The sequence below is a fragment of the Gallinula chloropus genome (assembly GCF_964237585.1).
Source record: "Gallinula chloropus genome assembly, chromosome: 4".
Lineage (NCBI taxonomy): Eukaryota > Metazoa > Chordata > Aves > Gruiformes > Rallidae > Gallinula > Gallinula chloropus.
Window position 1 is genome coordinate 13,926,547 of NC_140088.1, and position 25,176 is coordinate 13,951,722.

The 25,176-nt window shown below is 33.8% G+C and overlaps 1 protein-coding gene across 1 annotated transcript in view; it reads right to left on the reverse strand.

Moving 5' to 3' along the window:
* The window catches only part of FMN1 (formin 1), a gene marked incomplete at both ends in the record, with an annotated part of 128,315 nt that overhangs the window by 71,802 nt on the left and 31,337 nt on the right, over positions 1-25,176 (reverse strand). The window contains 2 exons of the mRNA XM_084262770.1: positions 8,267-8,417; positions 11,839-12,623. Of these exons, the coding sequence (XP_084118896.1) occupies positions 8,267-8,417; positions 11,839-12,623 (936 nt within the window). The remainder of the gene's footprint in view (positions 1-8,266; positions 8,418-11,838; positions 12,624-25,176) is intronic.

Sequence of the window (25,176 nt, forward strand, 5' to 3'; positions counted from 1 at the left end):
CAGCACATATGCTGGATATTAAATAAATAATGCTATTTAAAGTGTTTTCTACAAATGAGAAATTAAAGCTATCACCCGAGTACATGAGCAGGTATGGCTGCAAGCTACCTTAAATGAATACTGTGTAAGCATCATACCCTGTTGACTGTGATTTCTCAAAGCAAATGTAAGTAACTGCTCAGTTTATCATAGTAATTTCTGAAGCTTTACATGAATTTACTGAACTCCGCAGCACATTAACTTCTTACAGGGATAATTACAGGCTTGAGTAGTATGCAATTTGTATAGCATTCACTGACCTCCAAGTTGACCTTGTTCAGGGGCAAATTCATAGGTTGTCATAAACCCCATTAGAAATGCCTAGTTTGAGGCAAAACCTTTCCAGATTAAAGCAGTTGTAGGCAATATGACATTTGAAATCATTCTATTGAAGTATTTTTAAGTGCTAATATATTCTCCAGATATGATCAAACTAGGTCACATTGCTAAACACGACTTCTTCCTTTCAAGATTAGTGAAAAAAAATTAAAGAAGAACCTGTGTAATTTTAAAAGCTAAAAGAGATATTCATGTTTTAAAATGGCCAACTAACTGTATGTTCACATGCATTTTAGACAAATGTACACATGGTCACAATTACCAGGTATCAAACTAGAGTCAGACTACCTGAAATAGCTTCAACCAACTGAAATCTGTAACTGAAACCTAATATTTTATTCATTAGAGGGGGAAAAGGGAGCAACAGGACAACAGAATAGCGTAAATTGGGCTTAAAACTACTCCAACACTATAGTTGTAATGCTAGGTATTACATATGACATTTGTCACAGATTTTTTAGAACCATCGTGTAACTTGAAAGTTTTGGCCACAAAAAAAAAATATAATCAATAGTAAAACAGACAATGTATTTTCACAGGTATTCATTTTTTCCAAATTATGGTTATTCTGGATAAATCACCAACAGAAAATTAAATATGTGTGTGGATTCGTATTCGAAAGGAGACACAAAAAAATCAGCAGTTTTCCAGGTCATAAAAACCATAAGGGAAAGAAAATGAAAGTTTGTAAAGACTGCATTGAACTATTTAGTCTATGCTTTTAAAAGACAAATCATGGATCACCTCTCAGCATATTGGGAGTTTCTTGTAGCTGGCAGTGACAGGTAAGCAGCTAAAATCCAGCTGACGCCAGTTGATGCTGCAATGCCAGCTGGCAGGGTTTGCCAGCTGCTGGATGCTCCAGACTACGAATGTATCCTTGTAACAGATGCAGCATCTTCTGGTGAAGTGACAAAAGCGGGACCGCTGGTGCTAACTCATTTAATTTACTGATCCATAGTGTTATTTTCCCTATGTGATGTTCCCCAACTATTTTTTAATTGATTTGCTGCAGACAAGTGCCCCTTCTACATCTTTCAACTATTTATCCTCTAATTTAAAGTACTGAACCTTGAATACAGTCATAAATTATCCCTTCACTCTCATTAAAAGGTGGCTGTCTAATGTGGCCAGAAATATATTTTGTTAAATATTATACGACAGACTTCACTGTTTTGTCTAACTACGATGTCTACATTCTGTCCAGAACACTTACTGGTGCAGAAATCTGAAGAGATTCAGTTTACTTTACCGATTAAAAGCTAAATCCTTCCTCCTGCTGGTGCATGGATTCTTTCCATAATATTTAAATTTATTGAGAGAAACCATAACCTAAAAAGCTGTCCTGCATATCACAGTGTTTCCCTCCATTCCCACTCATTAACTTTTATGGTGAAGTCAACAGCCTGGTCCCGTAAGTGGTCTGCTGAAACCCTCTTCAAACAGAGGAAGAATAGTCTGCACAAGAAGCAAGTAAGTAAGCCCCTCAAGCCATTCTACATAAACACACCAAGAGTTACCAATGAAATTTCAGAAGCTTAAGACTAGGCATTATCTCTTCTACTCCTACTTGAAGGAGAGCCAAGTTTAACTACTCTTTTTGTAACATGGATGAACCACAGCTTTCTATTTTTTAAAATTAAAAAAAAATATTTTAAGAGACACGTAATTCTATTTGCAATTCTACTGGATAAAAGCACACCCCTATTTTTAGCCTTTTGCTAAAGGACAAGCAAATGGCAATTTCTGAGGATAAAGTATAAGGTAAGAAATGAGGTAGTAAGAAACAATTCAATATCTCTATTCCCAACAAAACTGTAAAAACAAGACAAAGCCACAAAATAGATATTTACCCTTTACGAATACTTTCGATATCCTACATGACTGAAGAGATTTGTGTCAAACAAGGAAATGCCATATTCATTCCTCTCAGTACGGCACAAAAAATGAAAAGAAAGTGAGAGTGCCTTGGAAGAGCACGCACTAGCGTTTTACTGCATCTACTCAAGTTTGAATACTGTTTATTATCTTATGTAGACAGCTGAGGACAGTCATTGTGTTTCAATCCTGCAAAGCTTCCAACGTTTTCTGTAATATCTGCCTTTCTTGCGGAAACACAAAATTCATTAATTGTAATTCCTCATTTAGTTAGATGGACAAAAAACTTGCTGACAGACATATCCCTTTCAGTTAAAAAAATGCAATTCACTCAAAATATTGACACTCTTCTTAAATGAGAACACATGTTAATAATTATGTGAAGTCTGTTAGAGATAATAGACAACAGAAAAGCCATTATCTTTAATGTCCTCCTGTGTCTTTGAAATGATAATCATTGCACTAAAGGGCCAAAAATGATTGATGTACTTTCATTTGGAGCATACACCTGACACAAATTACTTGACATTTACTCATTTTTTTGTAAGATGAAGACAGAGTGGCATCACAAACATCCAACTATTCTGTTCCTTGAAAACGTATAGAAAATATTTGAGTTTAGAGGATAAGTTACTAATAAGGACTGAAATATATTGGAAAAACTAATGCAACTTCAAAATACGTGTAAGTCCACCAATGAACCCAAAGAATGCACAGGGAATAAGTCACTGCAAAGGAACAGTCTTTTCTAAAGTATGTATTTTTCAGGCTTACAGGGTATCATAGCTTAACATATAATGAATTGTGGGTTTTATTTCATTCCATAATATATGTCCTAATTCAGACATGTTTCTATTTGGTACTACAGGAACAGATTTTTGGCTCTGCAAATTTAGCAGGAAAAGTAGAATCTATGGCTTGAAAATAATTACATGTGCCTATCAGCTTAAAAAATTGCATAGGTATATATAGACGATAAATGTTAACAGTTTAGAATGAATGAAAGCAAAACTGTTTGCACATAAAACTTCAGTCCTTCGTCTGATATGCAAACATCTACAGAAGATTTTTTGAGGCTGGGAAAGATGTTAAAATCTTCAAATTATATTTAAATCTTCTGAAAGATAAATTCTTAAAAAAGCAACCAATGGCTGGTGGGTGTTTTCTTTGTGTGATTTGGGGTTTTTTTTGTTTGGTTTTGGGTTGGTTGTGGGGTTTTACTGGTGTGTTTTTTTAATAGGTTAGAGGTTTCATATGCTAATTGTTTTCAGTTTTCACAAACAGCCATGGACCTTAATGGTACTGCACTGAATCTACTTACAGTTGAATATTTTGGGTACACAAAATTTTACAGCCGAAGTCCATTTACAATTTCACAAACTTACAGTATGTTTTTTTAAGTAAACCATATATTCCTAGACAAATGCTTTAATGTGAGTGTTAGTGGATAATAAAATAGGTGCAGAAGTCATATGTCCAGAATGCTACAACTGAAATCTAAGCACAAGAAAATATAGAAATGGCAATGCAAACAGTCTAGACTAACAAGTGCACTTTCACCAACATGTCAGTGATACTTTAAAAATGGGAGTTAAACATAGAAGTCATATTCAAAAGGCATTTAAAGTTTAAAGGTCCAATAGTATCAATACCTAAATTGAAGTTATGTACTAAAATACCCCAGTAGGTCTAGCCCTTTTCTTCTTATTTCCAAGAAGCTGTAAATTGAAAAGCTTAACAGAAGACTACAACACCTTACATGGTGTAAGTAATTTTAGATTCGATGTATATTGCCAAGCTACAGCATACCAGTAATTTACATATTTAGATAAGGCTGAATCAAAGCCAGAAATGCATTTATTTGATTCATATTCCGGTGTTAATGAACTTCATAATTTTTCTCCAGTAAGCAACTTTGTGTGCTGCAAATTCAACCACATCAGAACTATCCTAGTAAATAAATTTCATTCCTTCTATACATTATTTATCCATCTAGAGTCTGTGGGAAAGTCAGGATGCAAGCAATATCCTCCTTTCCATTTCACAGATACATCAAAAAAAAAATCACTGCATTGCGTATCTTCGTATAGCATTATAATGTTTCTAGCCTTACACTTCAAAAGCATTTTTATGAGAGAAGAATGAAATTCATAAATTCAATATATTGCACATTATTCCAATATTGGGACATAACTAATGTATTCACCTACAACCTAAATTTTCCCCATCCAGAAAACACAAATTCTACTCTCGAGACATAATACCTACAAAACTAGAATATTTACCATTACCTGTACAAAACTGTAGAACTTTTATTTACAAGACTCATATATGCAGAACAGATAAATTCACATGAGTAAGGGTTTCTTGAAATATTTCAAAGGATGTAGAGTTGGAAACAAAAATAAAAATCAGATGTTCTTCCAAAGCTGTTAAATTTTCGAAAGGAGTGCATGATCGAACAAGCACAAGCAGCCACACACTTTGCTGAGCTTCTAAGCCAGATAAGCATTGCTATAACAAACTTCAAGAATATATGTGTACACCTGACCTTCATTTAAATGATACTATATTTACATTGTATCACTATGAAGTGAATGTACTCTATTTTTCAAAAATCAGGTATTATATGCCTAAAAATAAATTAAATTACCCTCTATGTAGTTATTTAAGAATTTGTTACCACTGCTGATGACAGGTTCTTTATCTCCCTTTTTCTCGCCACATACTTGTTAGAATACCTTAGTTTTTAATAACTGCATTTCACATTTTAGTAATTTCATCCTCATGTCAGTATGATAGCCTCTAGAAACTAGTGGAACTCAAATTATAAGCCATTTCCTGGCAGGCACGGAAGCATTGAATGTGGGAACCATGAAAGTGCTTCCACTTTGGAATAAAGGAAAGCCAGCTGTTTCTATCTATGGGATAACGGACAGAAAGTGGACTTTATAGCTTTTAATTAAGTAACAGAATCATGATGTTGGAAAGGCACTCAAAATGTCATCGAAAGCATTTCTGTACTTCAAGACAGTATCAACTATATGCATACCATTCTAAACAAAGTTTCGTAAAGATCTCCCAACACAGAAACACAATTTCCCTAGCCAAAATTGTTCTGCATTCCTTCGGTTTCCTTACTCTTAGAAAGCTTTTCATAATTTTTCTTTGCGGCAGCTGCATGCACTTGATGACACTTATCAACCTTCTCTTTCCTAGACTAAACAATCATAATAATTCAATTCTTTTCTCAGAGACTACTTTTACACTTTTCATCATTCTCACCCTTCTTGATGCTTTAGAATTAGCAAACATTTTTAATGAAGGGCTGTAGCACCTAAAACTAGATTTAGTTCTTAACAGAAACATGGTTGAATAGATGGACTTGCAAGCAATATTAGTATTGATCTATCAGTTTTGTTTTCTCTTTTTAGTAGTACCATGATTTGGCAATTTGTGTTCCTCTTGTGAGCAAATATAATCCTTTTTGCTATACTGTTAGCTAGTCAGTAGGCCATTTGTACCCCATTTTATTTTTAGGTAGCGGAGTATCTTTAACTGCAGTAGCTTTGTGCCTACCTGTATTTTTCAGACCATCTCTCTGACACGTGAAAGCTTTCTACTCTAGTAGTACATTTGAAGCCTCTTGCAACTAGGTGGTGGCTACGAACCTGGATAATACTCCATTATCCAGGTTATAAGTGGAAATACTGAGGTAACCAGAACAAGCAGAGATGCCTGCAGAATCCTCAATGTACTCTCCTATTTTGGCATGGAGTATGAGTATAAATATACTCTATATTATAAATATATTCGATATTATTAATATTTATTTTATAAATTAGATATTCTATTTAAGAGCATCATATATATATATACACATATATGTATACATATATATGATTCTAAATATAGCTGTATTATATATATATGTATGTAAATATATAGTCAGAAGTTTCCCTTCTGAGAATAACTTGCCAAATGGTACTGGCAAACAGACCATCTGTTCCATTTATGTAGGACAAGATTTAGATACTTCTGGCTGAAAATTGTAGATGTCTATCAGCTGTTTTATTGCTGTACCTATATATTGCTCTGGAAAGCTTTCTTATAGAACACAAGAAAGGAATTTACAAAGAAATACCAAATGACACAGTGTCAGCTAAAAATTACATAATTAACCTTGTCAGATACATGCACCTTTCTTCACATCTGTAGAAAGCATCTTTAACCAGACCACACAACTCCATACACCATGACACTTGCAGCATTCTTAAGACCAGACAAGCACAAATTTTTGTACTGAAGCAAAGAAAAAGATTCTTGTTAAAACCCTAGGAGAGAAATATAATTGTCCGAAAATAGGCAAGAAAAGTTGAGAGCCAGGAAAAAGCATGAGAAAAAAAAAGAGAATTCAGCAGAACTTAAAGATTTAAATTCATCTGCAGTAGCTTTCTGTTTCTGTCTAATAATAAACCCTCCTGTAACTAAATAAAATGCCTCTCTACTTCTGTATCACTTGCAGCCCACCAAGATTGATCCAATGGAGCCAGCATGCAGACATCTGGGCTTTCAGAGAGACAAAGCAAAACACAGGACCATCTAAGAGGATCAACTGTCTGTAAAAATATTCAGCTGCTACTATGAGCCATTTAACAGAGAAAGGTGGAAAGAGAGGATCTAGAATAAGAAAATGCTTCTATACCTAATTAAATTCAAATTTCATTTGAATTATAAAAGCTGATTTATTTTTAATTTTTAAATTGGCGAAATGATGGAAAGTTTAATATTGTTGACCATGACTTTCTGAATTTTCACAGGAAGCCCTACAATTCACCATGATCATAATTCCCTAAGTTTTACCAAACTAAAGACAAAGTAATAGATATAACTCTTAATTAATCTTTCAAGGGATTTATTTTTGTATTTTCACACAGAATTTTAAAGGAACATTTAAAATTTCATCAATTTTGTTAAATATATCCCAAGTCAAAACAATTTGGTTTTAATAATAGAATAATTCAAACAGTGACATAAATAAACAAGGTATCTCTGCAAGAAAAGGCATTGGTTTCTCACAAGAAATTGTACTTATTATACCATCATTTCCTATACTGTATGGTCAAAGATGTTCTGAAAGATCTGGTCATGCCGATATGTATCTATGTTTGTATACTTCGAATTATACATATTAGAAAACTGAAAAATGCAGGTAGCACAGCTTACAAAGTGCCCTCTTGTGGCTCCAAGCAGGTCGACTAAAACAGCTTTACGGTACAGTATATATTTAAATGGGTTTCTAATATATAATGGCATTGTTTTAGGAAAACAGTATCAGTTATTATTCAGCCTAGATTTTTTTCCTGCAGCAAACGCTACTAATGCAATTTCTTTGTCCTATCTGCACATAGTAGTTGAGAAGTACAGTCTCTGTAATGGATCACGTCTGAAGCTGAAAACATCTGCAATACAGTAACGACATAGCTACTGCCTAAATTTTGTCCCTTCCCAACACAGCTCTTTAGCTATAGTGGGGAAGAAAAAAAGGGGTTTTGTCATTACTTCTTCTAAACATTTAGCAGTCCTATCTTGCTTTATACTTTATTTTTCCAACAAAATTAATCTCAACGGAAGAGAGGTTTACTAGAGTAACCTAATGACAGCCTTTAATTATAAATCAGCTCAAGGGCAGGCATGGGCTGAAATACCAGCAGTTTTACTTTTTTAAAAGTATTAGAACCTTCATTCAGTTGCCCTACACAATATTTTTTTCTACCTCACTGGAATATGGAACTTTCATTTTCAGAGGCAAGTAAGCTTCCACGGTAACTAATACCTCTGCATTCTCAATCAAGAGTAAAATCAGCAATGAACCTATTTTGCTTTAAAATGAAGATGTATAAACCTCTTTTTTATCCCTTTGTTCAACAATAAAGAAAAAGGCAGTTCACATAGAATGTAAAACAAAGCACTGACACAAAAAAAGCAAATAGAAAGATACAATAAATACCTTTTTGGCCTTGGTTTTTTTTTCATAAGTCTCTGATAATGGTTTCCGTTTTTCCTGAGTGGTGTCTTTGCAGAATAAATATTCAAATTCAGTAGTATCAAGTATATCAGGTTCTTCTAGTGATTCCCATAATGTTGGCATAGAAGTTTTCCTATAAGGGGAAAGATAATAAAATGTTCAATAAATGTTCATGAAAAACCATAATATATTTAACCATAATAGATGAAAAGCCATAATAGGTTTAAAACTCAAAGCAGCATGTACTGCTGCTATAGAAAGAGCTTTCCTTCTGTATACCCTGTTCCTGTAAGGAGTCAAAATATTTTGCAGAAGGCTGTGCAAAACAGTTGAGCTATTTAGTAACCATGCCTGCTAGACTCAAAACACATTATTTGGGGGCTTTTCTGTACAAGAACTAAATATTACAACAGCAGTTTGTGCAAATAGCATCCTGAGAGATTTCTGCCACTTCAAATAGGATTAGGAGCATTTCAACAGCAGCTTTTTTGAGCAAATCCCAGTAATCTATTTAGACCTATAAAAATAAACAGTATGAGCAAATAGCGAACAAACTTTTTTCCAAGCGTATTTTAAGAGCATTTGGGGTCATCTGCATAGGACTTGATTCACTTCATGTTAGCTGCAAATGTATGCTCATATTTATCCTTGCCGCAGCTCTGAGAAACTGGCGTTATTATGCAGCCTATATTTTGGGAGACTAAACAGCATTCTACTCCATTCAACCAACTGTAAATTTTAACTGTTGTTTATCTTTCCTTCTTTTTTTGCCTTCCAAGACCAGATTTAGTTTTGGAACACTTTGGAACTTGTTTACACAATTCTCCAGTATTATCTGGATTTGAAGAAAATACTGTGTAATGCTGCAAACACAGCAGGTCTCATTCAGAATGAGCTCTGTTTCAAAATTTCAATGCTTCCAGAAAATACATGGGACAAAACTGAATGCTCTTCTTGTCTATGGGCAGAAGGTGGGCACACTTCTTCCAGCAGATGTCACTAAAAGGCAGTGAATTTATTTGCAAAAAAAAAAAAGTTACATCCCCCCCGCCCCCCAAAACAGCTGATGTCACTAAATACACTTCTATTAAACATAATCTGCGACAAAATGCAATACATACTAATTCAAGTGGGACATTTTTTTCCCCAAAGTTAAGGGGTTTCTACCTAATACTCAAATGTGCATTTACTATGGTGGATTTTTAAGTAACTAACTTTTCCATTAGCATCCCCTGATACACTGTGTCACAGGACATGCTTACAGCTCCACAGCTTCCCTCTCCCTGATATTAGCTGCAGTGTCAGGATGCCCTAAAGCATTCTTTCTAGCTTTGTAACAAGAACTTTGAAGTCCTGGATAGCTGCTGATCTAAGCAGCAGAACCTTGAAGAAGTTTACAGTTCTAGTGCAGACCATGAAAATGCTGGACAATTGCACCTGGTGATCAGCAGTTCACCAGAGCTCTATGACTTAGACGTTACCTTACATTCAGCAAAAGCTTAATGAATTAGTATGTCAGAACAAATTTTTTTATTTCAGGGAATTAATAGGAAGAATTATGATAAGCTTTATTTATGGACCAATTTATATAGAGAGATATATAATATAAATTTTTCACTAAGTATTTTGGGAAAGTAAAACTAAAATACTCAGAATTTCTGCTCCAAAATATTTCAATGCCTTTAATTCCAAGTCAATGAAAGAATACAACTGACACCATTAACTGTTTGTTCCTGTAAAATATTTTATACAAAATCTTAAGACTTCATAATGCTTTATTACGATAATAATAGTGATTCTTCTCATCAAAATAACTTCAGGCAAAAAGCTGTAAACTAAAATAAAGCTCATATTTAAATACATTTAAATGCAGATATTTACTTTAACAGTGTCTAAATAGAATTCTAAAATAACAGTAAATAATTTGTAGTACTCAAGTCACAGCGAATTAATATAGTAATATAAGTATTATGTAATAAATCATATGCATTATAATGTATAATAGTATACAATTAATTACATAATATATAGTATAGCACATATAATGCTATTATATATTATGACTCATGTACAATAAGATAATGCATTAAAAAGTTTAAAATAAACTTAGCATCTTTATAACTGCACTTGTGCTAAAATAATTTTGAACACAGATAATAATAGTTTGAATACTAAGATCTAAACAATTACATCGTTTTATTACTTGTATAAAACAGGGCCTGAATTTTACTTCATGATTCTAGCAACTCATTGTTAAAACACTTGCAAAACCACTTTTTTAACCAATCATCTTAATGGAGCTCTATGTTATGCTAATCAACACTGGATGAAAAGTCACAATTAGGCAAAATCCAAAAGAGCAGCTCAGCAGCACTGAAACCACATGCCACTGTGGCATGCTGGCCTAAAAAGTTTAAATGGGAGTACTTGTTTTCTTCTGCCAGCTGAAGAAATCCGTTGCATAAACCAAAGTCATGGGATCATTTAAAAATACTGTCCCAAACCTGTTTGTTTATACAGGTTCACCAAACAATTCCTTATAAACAAATTAATAAAACAATATGTTTTGTATTAACTTCAAATTTGCGACAATGGAATACACTACTAGATGACTTTTATAGACTCAGAGAATGGTTTGGGTTGTAACAGACTTCTAAAGATTAACTAGGCCTGCCCCACCTCATCATGGGCAGAGTCATCATTCACTAGATCAGGTTGCTCAAAATTCCATCCAATCTGACCTTCAGGAATTCTAGTGATGAGTCATCAACAAATTTTCTGGGCAACCTGCTCCAGTGCCTCACCAAACTTGTAAAAAACTTTTTTGAAAGGCTGCAATTCTCTCAGCTTGTCTTCACAGGAGAGGTGCTCCAGTCCTCTATTCATTTTCATGGCCCTCCTCTATAGCTCAACAGGTCTTGTACTGGGGACCCCAGAGCTGGACACAGTACTCTAGGTGGGGTCTCCCTAGAATGGAGTAGAGAGGCAGAATCACCTCCTGCCATGCTTCTTTTAGTGCAGCCCAGGATATGGTTGACTTTCTAGGCTTCAAGCTCACTTTAATGGCTCATGTCCTAATTTTCATCCACCAGTGTCCCCCAGTTCTTCACTGTTCTCAATCCATTCATCCCCTAGTCTTTATTGATACTCAGAAACTTATCCTTAAAAATAGAAAAAATCTTTCTTATCTCTTGGCTATATTTTTGTTTTTAGTGTTAAGTCTAGGAACCATCCTGTCCATAGACTTGTCGAAGGAGTACTTGTATTTTTGGGGAAAAAACAACAAAATTTCTCTTTGTTATTATGCACATAATTTTATCTTATAGTGCATATAGTTTATATTTATATTTAATATGTTAAATTAAGAATTTGTTATAATATATTTTAGACTGATTCAAATTTTTCTTAAAGCATGTAAATTCCATGCCTCTACACTGATATTGTTAATACATTCCCAGACTGTTAACTTTTTGTTATTAAGTCTTATATAGTATCCCTACCCTTGCACCATGGCCTACAAATAGCAACTCTAAATCCGAATAAATATATTTTACCTGCTGTCTTGTAATTGTATCCGTGTCCAATACAAAGGCTTCATGGGACGGCTAGGTTCAATGGCAGGTTTTCGAGGACCTTGGTTTGAAGATAAAGTGCTATTAAAAAAGAATCCAGGCCCAGGAGGTGGAGGGGGTGGAGGTAATCCAGATCCAGGCAGTGGAGGAGGAACAGGAGGTCCCAGCCCTGGAAGTGGTGGTGGTGGTGGTGGTGGCGGTGGTGGTGGTGGTGCTTGAAAATTTCTACAGTCTTCAGAAAGTGGAGGTGGCAGTGGTGGACCAGATCCAAACTGAAAAGTCAGTGAAATCGGATCCATTGGCAAGGGTGGTGGTGGAGGAATTAAACCCATGAGTGAAGAATCAGGAAGGGGAGGAGGAGGTGGTGGTGGTGGTGGTGGTGCAGGCATTTGTTTTGGTTGACAAGATAAGACACTTTCTGAAGACTGTGCATTGTTATTGTCCTTATTTTCACTTTGGGCAGAAATACTATGTGACAAGGAAGAAATATTAAGCTTTTTGGGAACTATTTGGTTATTTTTCACAGCTCTGTTCTCTTCTTCACTAGGCTTTATGAAAGTTTCTCTGTCAGTCTGTATACATACATTTCGGTATGTCTTTGGTGGGTTATCATCCTCAGTAGAAACACCAATATCTTTTGCTTTCTCATTTCTTCTCCTCAATTTATTATCGAGTTCATTCTTCAGATGTGCAATGGCTTCCTCAAGCTGAGCAGTCAATACAGCATGTTCTCCACGAATATGGAATACCCTGAGTTCAAACTGAGACTGCAGAACAAAAGAAAAAAAAAAACAGTTAGGGTAAATATTTTTCTAAAGTGTTTATTTTGTAGTAATTAATAATCTTCACATTTAGACTATGTTCTTACAATACGCAAACCAAAATGACAGAATTACTTCACTTTTCCAGTTCTAAGTGTCTTTATTGCAAGCTATTACATAATTGGACAATTACTAGTCATTAAAGAAATGTAAGCAGCATGAGTTTAAAAAAAAACATTTTATGAGTCAATCTCCAGTACATTACTTCAGTGAATTCTACCTTGTACCCTGTTTTTAAGCAGATTTACTGTTTTTTAATGGCTGAATTCAATACTTAATAGCTCGTTACGGAAAAAAAAGATACCTTTTTGAATGGTATTGTACTTAAATACATGATTTTAGTGAGCATTTCATTTCACAAGTATGACTATATATATACATACAGTTAACATGTTAGGAAGTGAAAAATAGATTAAACACAACAAAAGCTGACATTCTTCCCAGATAAAACATTAAATAAACAAATAAGAACACAATCTATCTCCTTTAAATAATGCAATCTAATACTGCTGTTTCAGACAATTAGGTCCCTACAAGCTTTTTCTGTTATGCCATGATACTATCAGGCAGCTGACTCCTGGAAGAGCGCATTCCATGGCTCTTTAAGGATCTCTGCACAAAGGGAAGCCAATGTTTCAATGGAAGCAGGGGATGCACTTTGATTTTCCCATATTCCTGCAGGCACAGCATTTTACATTTAAAGTTATTTCCCACATAGTGCTGGTCAGAAGTGGCCACGTAGCATACCCTACTTACTGTTCAAACTTTGAATTAGGTCAGCGTTAATAGTTTACAGAATTAATTAATATGCATCCAAGTCATGCATGGGTAGCTCAGTAAGGCAAATAGAGTAGTGTAATATACTGTAATTTTATATCCTACAAAGAAGCTTGAATACCCTATGCAAACAATACAGGCTGTTACTTTCAGCAGAATGACCATCTTGTGATTTGATCAATTTGTGAAGAAAAAGTCTGAAGTAAACAATCTGAAAATATTAAATACAAAATGCTCCTTTTCTTTACTGGCAAGTGTAAAAGTGGGTATTCAAGTTCAAAGTCTTGCAGAGATTATTAGACAGACATATGTATTGGAAACAACCCAATTTCTGTTAGTTTTATAGAACTACGACTAATACATATACATCAAATAGAATATTTTTTGCTTTGTTTTTTTTACTTTTCCTACTGTTACTCTCTCAAAGTTTGTTGTTGCTCAGCTTAATTATTAGTTCAGTTCAACTATTACAAGATTTTCTGCCATTTGAATTGCTCCAGTGCAGTCACCTTTCTTTTTAGACTTTTCATACTGATCCACAAATGAGGCAATGAAATTAAGTTTGCCTCAGGGAATTTAGCTATTTTGTTTGTCATAGGATTTTGCCCCTATTGGACATCAAAAACACCCTGATAGAACAATTTACTTTGAACGTTAAAGATTTTCCCAGCAGTAAATCCAAAGTCACCTTAAATACACACTGTAAAACAAGCACAGTATTTAACAGAACTGCTTACTACATTTAACTGGGCTTAAAAGCAACTGTGTTAGTATTAGATATCTTTTGAACTACAGATCCCCAGTCTTTAATATACAATATAAAATAGGTGGTTTAAACTCAATATTATATTTCAGATTATAGTTTTATACTTGGTTTCACTTTTCATGCTTTCAAATTTTCAAAATTAGTTAATAAAAATAATAGAATTGGAGCTAGAATTGCTGAGCACAAAAAAGAAAAGCGGGTTTAACAAAAATGACATGTTGAGAATCTGTGCTGAACATCTCATCAACAGAAAAGATCAGTCTTATCCAACTGACTGCAATATAAATGAGCAATAAGAAATAAAACATTATATTTAAATTACCTTACGTCTAAAGATAAATCTTCTTCACCAAAATAATACTACATGATATTGACATCTTTTTAGTTTACATAATTATAATGGCATTTTCAACAAATTTCTCAATAATATCTGTATATTAATGCCCTATTTTTATATGTACACATAAAACAATACATACATATTCTTAATAATGGTCTGCATTGTGTCAAATACTTCTTCAAAACAGATGATATACTCTAAAATCTTATAATGAATCAAATGGAGAACAAACAGCATCCAGACATTCGATGAAGGTAGAATTGAAACATTCTCTTTATGTCACATAACATGACAACTATTTTCTTTATTACACCACTAAGGACCAGCTAGATACCTTATCAACCTGTAGCAATAAATAATAAAGTCAGCGTGCATTAAAATTAGGCACCTCTGACTCCTTAAAATAAGTCAATAAAAAAAAAAATTTAAAAAATTACAGCTTTCACATGCCTTAAAGCTTTTTACATGGTACTGGCTATTAGAATGAAATCCCAGAATACAAGCTGCAGGTAGTGACGACACCTCAATATACAAATCTTGAAGGAGCTTATGGAGAACTCACACTAAAACTAAATTAACTATAATTCAGGAATTTTAATTAGTCAAATTTTAAAAAGATTAAAATAAATTTTGATTCAGCCATTTTTTCTATACAACCTTTCATTATGTAAGCTGATTTCTTCACTTTACAAATGGGTTGTTATTTTGTATTAGGTTAGAATCCTTCTGAATGCATTATACATCAAATCTACAGTTAGAATTTTTATTATAAAGATAAGTCACTAAATTTTGCTACAGCAATTGGGGACATAAAACATATCCAGGCAAATCTTTTCTTTAGTACAGTTCAGAAAACAAAGGATAAGAACAATCTTTTTATACATTGTTATAAACAAATCTGACATACGGAAATGGAATATAATAGAACTATTTTAATCTCACAATTTCAAGCAGGAAACAAATCAATGAAAATTACTTTTGTACTATATACTGTCACCAGAATCCTGAATGAAATATTAAAAAACATAATATGAACACAGAAACTTTTTAGTGAACCGTAATTAACATTAGAAGCACTTGTGCACAACCTTTCTAGTTAAATTATTGTTTTCATCTAAAGGAATCAAAGGGCTTTTAAAAATATAATACGCATTTACCAAAGCCTACAGTTAGGTGTCTGTCAACACTCCTTTAAAATGGTTATGATGACTGCATAACAATACTTGGGGCTGCTGGGAAGAACCAATTTTTAGCTAAATTCAAATCTGCAATGATCTGAATAGATACAATTTAAATTGTTTGGTATCTTGTTACTAAACCATGTCAGCAATTACAACTATTGCATTGGTAATAGTGTGTTTTCATGTCACATCACACTTCTACAGTCCTTGGGAACTGCTGTTAAGATGAACAATGACCAAAGACTGTCATCAGATTATAATAGTTTGGTCACAGCTATTTTAAGCAGAATGAAATAGGAAAAAAAAAAAAAATCAGCAGATGTCTGAGGCAGAAAAAGTGCAGGAAGAAGGCTGGAGGGACAGAAGATATAGGAAGAATGCTGGAAACTAAAGCTTAGAAAGCCATCCCAGGAAGCATGAATGAATATGATTTATTCCTGAAGAAGGGTAGAGGATTTGGAAACCTATCAGAGTAAAATGCCTGCATAAATTTCTGTATAGAATGAAAGCAAGACATTACGAAGAAAAAATTGGCAGATGTCAGCAGTGTGGTTTAGATGTACAGGATAACAATTTTGTTTAGAAGTCTGGTTGCCTGCTTCTCAACAACATTCATATTAGAAACTGGGATTGTATATACAGAATCAACACCCAACAAACCTGTACAGGGAACACATTTTCCTATTCCCCTGACCATTTCACTTTCCTACAGCACTAATCCACTCTTTCGGAGAGTATATCAGATTAAGACCCAGGCCTTGGAGTTTTCACTGTATTAGTGACTCTTCCATCCAGTCAGTGGCATTATCTAGTTTTGTTACATATTTCTCCCTCTCCCACACACACACACAGACAGAGAAAACTGATACTCAGAGCTACCTAAATTTCCATAACAGTAGAGGCATATTTTCTCTACAGTATACAAATACCAGATTAGAGGCAGGTATATTTCAACAAAGACTTATTATTATTATTTCCTGTTCGTATTGCCAGCTCAAAAGAAAATATCAGTATATAGATAAACGTACTATAAAACTCTTAATGTGCTGAAATCATATTTCAATCATAAATTTGAAAGTACCTCCTGAGCATCTTAAGCCTAATCCACACAGCAATTATGTTACTGAAAATAATTGCCTTCTTTGCATTCATTGTCAACATTAAATATGCAAACAATGCTACGTTAGTATGCTGAAGAACACTGTTAGAATTCAGAATTCATCATAATATCCTCAGCCAAGGAAGTGGTCTGAAAATGCATGCTATGATTCAAGAAAAGACAACTGCAGCATACATGGCCACTGCAGAGGGACCCATGAAAGGCAGCACGTCACAAAATGATCTTGAGTCAACAACTTCGTATCAGGATATAGAACTAGAAATGTCATACTCAGAAAAAGTAATCTTTGTGCTTTCCTCAGTTACTAAAAGCTGTGTGTACATTCAGTTTAAGGAAAATGCTGTCCCTGTATTCAAGATCACTGCTACTGAAATCTGGGGCAGCTCACGCAGAATTAATTTTGTAGGCTGAATCTACATTTTGGTATCCTTACTGGATAATGCCCCACTCAGTTTCTTTCTGTATCTATTGCTGAAGAGCACTTCCACTGTACCCATAAGTTTGCTTTGGAAGATGTAACTGAGTTTAAATGTGGTCAACTGTCCTTTTAATCCTATGCTCTTCTGATCACTAAAACCAGCTGTCTTGGCCAATGCACCTCTCTTCCCATTCTTCCTTTGGCTCTCTGCTTCTACCCAATATCACATTTAGAGAGGTTGAATAGATAGGTAGTTTGGTGTATCCCTCTCCCTGATAAGTCTTATTTTGTTGCCAAATCTGCTGCAGGTTTCTGGTTTTGCACCTCGGATTCTGACTAAAGGTCCCTGCCTATTTGCTATTCCAGCCTCTCCAGAACAAATGAGTTTCTTTAGTTTTGTCTGGTACCTGCAGTTGGAGTGCCCATAATCCATTTACTTTGAGTAAAATCGCCTCACCAGAGCAAATGACCCCAGCTGACTCTCAGTTCCCCTAAATACAGACATTTCTATATAAGCTTAGAAGATCTGTATTACTGTATTTTATTAAAATAAAAAATCAAACCAAACACCCCTTTTACTAAAAAACATATTCACATGACACAAAGATAACTATGCAAACATCCAAAATATTGAAACACTGTAACCTGGAGAATAAGAGGTGTTAGAATTGCTTTGCAGTGTGTTCCTGTCTTTTCCCCTTACTCCCAGTCTTGTGCCATAGGACTCCAGTGAGTTCTGGTGTCACCTGCTAAGTGACTTGACATAACACAGACATAAAAGGCAAGATACATTTTCCGAAATGATGCCAAGAGTCCTGTGAGACTCAGGAACATAGGAAGCTTATGTTCAAAGAAGTTAAAAGCCCCCAGATTGAATCAGTGTGCTGTACTGTCACAGGCTCAGATGATAAAGCATGTAATTAATCATAACAGAAAGACTAAATCCTCAGACTGTAGCCTATGGGTTCTCTTAATGTCTTTGAAATGATAATGTGGATTGACACAGATAAATCTCAACACTGATGTGGCAGCTTTTCTCTGCGCCCTGATAGGTGACAGAAAGATTACAGCCTCATTTAATACATTCAATATAGCACATTATAGTCTACATAGTCAATTAAATGCGATCAGCTCAAGTATATTTGTTGTGTTACTGCTTTATATAATGTGATTTTACATGGCCAAAGACTTACCATAACATAAAATTGCGCTGCTATGAAAAATTTGAGAATAATTTGTATGTACATGTAAAAGGAAACCATAAATCTCTACAGGAACCTATACTTAAAAATCAGTTCTTGGCTGGTTATTAGTCAAGACTTATTTGCACCATAGATGTTAAAAAAAATCCTGAAGTGTAACAGTAAGACCAAAAAGTTCTCTACATCACTGTTTAGAGCAAGCTATATGCAGAACTTTTGCTTTGAAACTAGCAAATTAATGCTTCTGCTAGTGCATAATATTTTTTCACTAGTGTTTACAGTGCAATTCTACTCTGAAAAGCAACTGTGTAAAAATGGCACGTCTTTAATGAACAAAGCTCTTCTATGTATATCAGAGACAGACCTCTACTTTAACTGAGAAACACACAGTTTTACTGGTTTTTAATTAGCCTGGAAAAACAACATAGTAGAGAGAAAGTGAGCTTGATTTTATTCCCTTCTCTGACTTTAGGCACTGATTGTTACAGCTAATTAGTTACTTATGCCAAGCTATGAAAATGAAAAAAATGTGAACAAAGAAGACCCAAAGTATCTAAGTCTATGGTTTCTAGAAGTGGAAATGCTTGGGGTGGAGGGAAGTAGGTTCAAAAATCCCCAAACAAAACAGTAAGAAAAAACAAAACAAGACAAAACACAAAAAAGATACAAATTATTGAGTTACTGATGAAAATTATTTTTACAAAGTTTACGGATGCTTTTTTTCTTAATAGCATTTTGGCCATTAAAGTACTGTACATAGAAAAGAGAGGAAAAACACATTTTTCACAGACAGCCTCTGACTGTTTTTGTTCATTCTAAGTAATTTCATCTTCAGTTTTTGGAAGAGCTCACACTTTTTATTCTTGTATTGTGTTGACATAGAAAAAAACATCCTTTTTTGTTAGATCTCTGTCCTTGAAAAAACATACATTTGTTTTAAATTTTAACAACAATCAGATACTTAGCAAAGGATTTCTCAATGAAAAAAAAACAAACCAAACCTGTGCCAATTTACATAAAAATTGAATTTCCTCTCTAACAAATATCTCAACAAACATAATTGGTTACATATGGTATATCAGTATTTCCACGGGTATGCAGTACGGGTTATTTTTACACCTCACAGAAAAAAAGGAAGGTAAATGATTGACCATTCTCAAACATTTCCAGAACTATAAACATTTGTACAAGCTATGTATACAGCAACCAATTCTCTTTCTATATTGAAAATCTTACATACATAATTTTATAGAGGAAACTTAGGAAAAGTAGTTGGCAGGAAATTTGACCATTATGGATATACAGAACAAATTTTTTTCCTATATATTTTTGAATATTTAATTATGTAACAATTATTTGCATTTGGGCAATTGAGAAACACAGCATTATAGCCAATCATTTTGGACTACAAAATTATTGGTATAGCACATCATTACAATAGACCCAGTTACACTGCAACATACAGAATTTTTTAAACATCATATGCATGATTATGTATATATAACTACAGATTCCTTAAAATTCACATCATTTTAAGCACTAATTCACTTAATATTTTTAATATTTACTGTGAAAATATATATCATATTTGATATGGTACAAAATACAACTTCTGATTTAGCAATGCCTGCAATTAATTGTAAAGATTGATTTGTGATTCTTTTACCACTTCTACAATGACATATTATGAAGATGTCCACAATCTTAGGTTACTACACTGAAATAAAACCTATAAATAGATATCAAGCATTTGGCTATTTGATTACACTTTAAGAAAAAAAAAGATATTATTCTTCCAAAATTAAGTTGTCCAACTATTCAACAGTGTAATTAAATTGCATTTTGTCATGACAAATATCATTAAACGTCCAAAACCCAAAGCAGATCATTAATAGCTTAAATATTCAAAATATTATAATAAAAATGTCTACTTATTAAAATGAAACCTAGACTATCAAGTTTTATATCCTATGATAAAAATTTTAATAATTATTCAAATATATCAATTAAGCATTTATAATGGTTCAGAATACACCCTCCTTGTCCTTACTTAGTATTTTTATTACAATACTTATCAGATAGATTGCTATATTTAATCACTGTATTCATATATTTAAGCAAAGCTGATAAAAGTTCTGTTTCATTATAAAATGAATATTATTGTGACCTTAAGAAAGTTGTTACAGAAAATATAACAGAAGATAGAATGCTTGTTACAGTTTGCATGTCCAGCCTTTGTAAGACTCACATTTATACTATCTGAAGGTCTGACTATTGTAAAAAAGGACTCTCAATGTAAATGCACAAGTCATGTGAATTATCTACCAGAAAAAATACGTCTATCAACCTGGAATTTTGAATTAAATCATTAATTTCTATGTCACCAATCTACATGAACACAAAATAAAATAGGAACTTTTTATTTCTAGACTGGCATAAAGGGAAGAAGATGGTAAAGAAGTTTCAGTACTTCTCTCTCTCACTTTTTTATAGAAATAACTGGTACAATACACTCCATTTCATCTTTTCCTTGTCCTGTCTGGAAGAGACACCTTCTATACCAAGATCAACTTCAAAAAACCAGACAGAACGAATGTATGAGAAAGCAATGCACTCAATACATGCAGGTATTTAAAGGCAACCTAAAGAAAAATTATTTTTGAGAAAAGCACTGTTCTGTACTCTGCTGTTCTTTACGTTTTTTTCTTATTCTTTGTTAGAGAAACTTCAAACCCAGCAACTTCTCACAACAATACAGAGAATCAATGACAAACTGATGGTATTAACATAATAATATCTACTCTCATTACTGCAAAATCATTCATATCAAGCATGGCATTTTTACACAGAGCATTTAAATTAACATAGTCTTACATTTTCTTGTATGTTTATATGTTTCTAGTATTATTCCAATTCATTGTTCTAGTTTCAGTCAAAACTATTCTTGATTTAGCCAGTAACATGTTTTTCATGCCACTTCAGAATTAGTTTGCATCCGGAAAAGATTTTAAAAACTTCTTTTCTATAGACTCATAAAAAAATCAAGAAATCTTCAGCTACTCTTCAGCCTCCTCTCTGTATAGTATGCCAGTTGAATTACCCCTTCCTTTGCTTTGCTCCATGAATTCATTTTCTGGCACTCCACACTGCTGGCTTTGTCTTTCCTATTTCATCTTCAAAGCATATTTAACTGTACACTACATGGGAAAAGTGTCACTGAAATTACTATATTCTAAGGCTTGACGTTACCCTTCACTTTTATTATAATACTATAAAATTATTCTCCTGCCAAATAAAATCATATTCCTTAAAATACTGATGCTTTATATCTGCTTTCTGCCTTCTCTTCCTCTTCATCACCATTTTCCAGACCCAGAATCGCTAACAGCCAGGCTACCATCCTTCTCACTACAACGCCTGTGTGTCTGTCTCCAGCAAGTTCCTGCCAAAAGACCTGCAAGCCTCTGGCCAGTGCATTTGTATGTATTGAGTCTAGTGGCTCTACAGACTGTCAAAAGACAGTAAGTAAGAAACAGCTATTTTTATCTTTTTAAAATATATGCACCGTCAGCTTAAAAAAATAAAATTCCACAACTGGAACTTATGAAATAAGTCTGCTGACAATGGAACATATTAGGAGGGGGAAGCAAATCAGCTCATTCGTTCACACTAGTGCTAAGCTTTCAGCTCATCTCTAGTCTTTGCTTTTCTACAGCTGTCCTATTTACATGTAACTCATATGAACCCTCTATTTAAGAGTAAATCCCTCCCGTCCTCTCCGTAACTTCCAATCAAATACCCAGATAGAGCCCTTGAAATTGCTTTGTAATCTTTCAAAACCCTGAAAACATTATGAATTCCATTATATGCAAAAAAAATCTCTAATAAATTTGATCATACCCCATAGTGTACTCCACATTTATGGATCATAATATGTCAACTCTAGCACCTGCTAAGTCATGCACTCCACTGCAGCATCTCTGTACCCACAGTGAAATTTCACTAGGATCTAAATCCTCCTTTAATCTGATATATATATGTATATATATATGTATATAAATCAAATAAAAAATGGAAAATTATTAATACCAATTATTAATTGCCAGAAGAACATTTGTCTAAGCAATGACATTCCTTTAGATAAATCACGGCATGGCTAAAAAATAGACTAAATATTACTTAATAATGCCAACTATTAAAAATGTGTGCTTAAAGGGGTAAATTTCAGATTATTAATAGATATTAACAGCACATAATTTAGCATTTTATATGTATTTTGTATGTGTGGTAAGTAACGTGCAAAATTCTGACTGACACTAAAATTTCTGTTCATTTGAATGAATGTTCTTTTAAAAAATAAAACCCTTAAAACGTTCAGCTGAAAAAAACCGCAGTACAAGCCCGTCTGTATCTCAGGTAGCAGGGAGAAGGGAATACCACACCCACTAGTTTTCCAGGTAGTGTACAGCAGCTCCAAGAGGCCATGCAACATCCAATAGGTGCCATGCCACATAGAACGAAAGTGAACCTTGCAGAAAGTGACTGAGTGTTGATGTAAACTATCTTATGCTAAGAAAAATAGCTCTTACACAGTCTGTAAGGAAGGGGTAGACAGCTCAATTATTAGAAAATTAGGAAAACAGATAATTTGTTTTGTAAAATCTCTGCATATTGTTAACCTCAGTTAAACATTTAAATTTTACAGACTGGAACAAGGCAATTTGGCATGCAACGCATCAATAAATGTAAATGACATATTGCATAAAACTTGTCTGAGGCCAAAGTAATTAAATAATGAAACTGCACCATGTGTTAAAAATTAATTTCAAACTTTTGTTGCACTTAGACCATGAATAATTAACATGCAAAATCCAACTGTGATAATAACAGTAGCCTTTCGTAACACAAATGTTATTATTTCCTTCTTCTCTCTTGAGGCTTCTAGCTCAGTCTTAGGACAGATGAAGTTACTATATCTGTATAGATAAAAAATATTAACACCTATGTATTCTGGTGATGTTCAAAATATTATATCCAAGGAAACAAAAAAGGAAAAAAAATGCTGCTCAAATATTTTTAAATACAATATATAAAAGTATAGACTAGTATTTGAAATTCCATTTTAGTTAATATTACGATGAAAATTTACTTTAAAGAAGTTACAGTATTTCTCATTTGCCATGGAAATTATACAAATCATTACTTTTACTGATACATGTAATTATTTGGAATGTAAAATGTGAAAACAATGCAAAAAATGGCTGAAAACAAGCTGAAGATGAAGTTTCAGTGACAAAAACTACGGAGGAAGTATGGATCCAATAAGAAAACTGATTGTAGTGGAGAGCAAGTTGTCTCTGATCTTGGGAGAATGTTTTTGGACACCTAACAGCTTTTTTATTACTGTGGCTGATTAAAATGAAAAGCCTTACTACTAAAATGTTCTTTTTGATGAGTTTTTTTGCCATGAACTATAGACCTCGCGGTCCAGTGGGATACAAATCCTTTGATCCCATGCAGTCACATAAATTCAAAGTCGTAAAACAACATTGAATTTGATTTTATTGGTGTGGCTGATGTTGCCAGAATTGTAATGCAACCTTGTTTTTCTTCTCTTTTCTTCCTTTTCTTCTGGGGAGGGGGTGGCAAGGAAAGGAGAGTTTACTGTCAACATTACTTCACAGCATAAAGAACTAATTTCTTTGGCAACCAGACTCCAAGATTAAGCCATTATAATAAAGCTTTGTAACTACAGCTACATCGGAAAGTAATGAGATATATATATACACATATGTATGTATCTCTATATATATCACATTTTGCTAAGTTGCAACGAATGATTTGGCTGAAGCAAAACTTGAAGCAAAAAAGCAATGTAAGTACAGCACATGGAAAACAATAATCAAAGATAAAGTCACACATCTACACAAATATAAGGGGAAACATTGAATACTACCTTTCAGTAAGAAATATTCAGCCAAACAGTGCTATGAGTTTTCTATGAGCATAATGTAAAGTAACTTCACAATTTTTGAAATTGAAAATTTTTTTCTGTATAAACGTAAGTTTGGTCAAAAAATTCTAAGATTACCTATGCTGATGAGATGACGAGCTTCTCCACCAATACAGAAAGAGTTCACACATGCAATGAAAACCACTAAGAGATTTTGATGTGTGGCAAGCCATTCACCTCCTAGCTATGGAGGGAAATTAATTTTCTGGGGCCTTTTTGACACCAGATAGCAAAATAATAACAGAGGTTTCATTTTACTTTAAACAACATAGTCACCTGAAAGAGTAACTATTATCACATTCCTCATGTGTTAAAGAAAAGGACCTCAACTTGTCACAACAAATGGAATGCTTGGTGAAACAGTCCTTCCTTCAAAATAAACCATATTATACTACAAAAAAATACTACCTCTTTCTCTGTAGTGAAGGAAATAAAGGCAGAAGCTAATTTCACATTCAGCCTCATATTCAGAAAACAGTTTTCATTAACTTACTTTCTACAGAAGGAAAAAAAATCTATTCCCTTCCTCATAACTTCATGATAGAAATACATATGTATATATTTCATATTGACAACATAGTACTTGCCTGAGTTACAGTGATTAAAGAGAAAACTCAAAGAGCAAGATGTCCTTGTCAGGGCAAGCTATATGATGAGATCCTACCCATGCTGGGTTATCTTT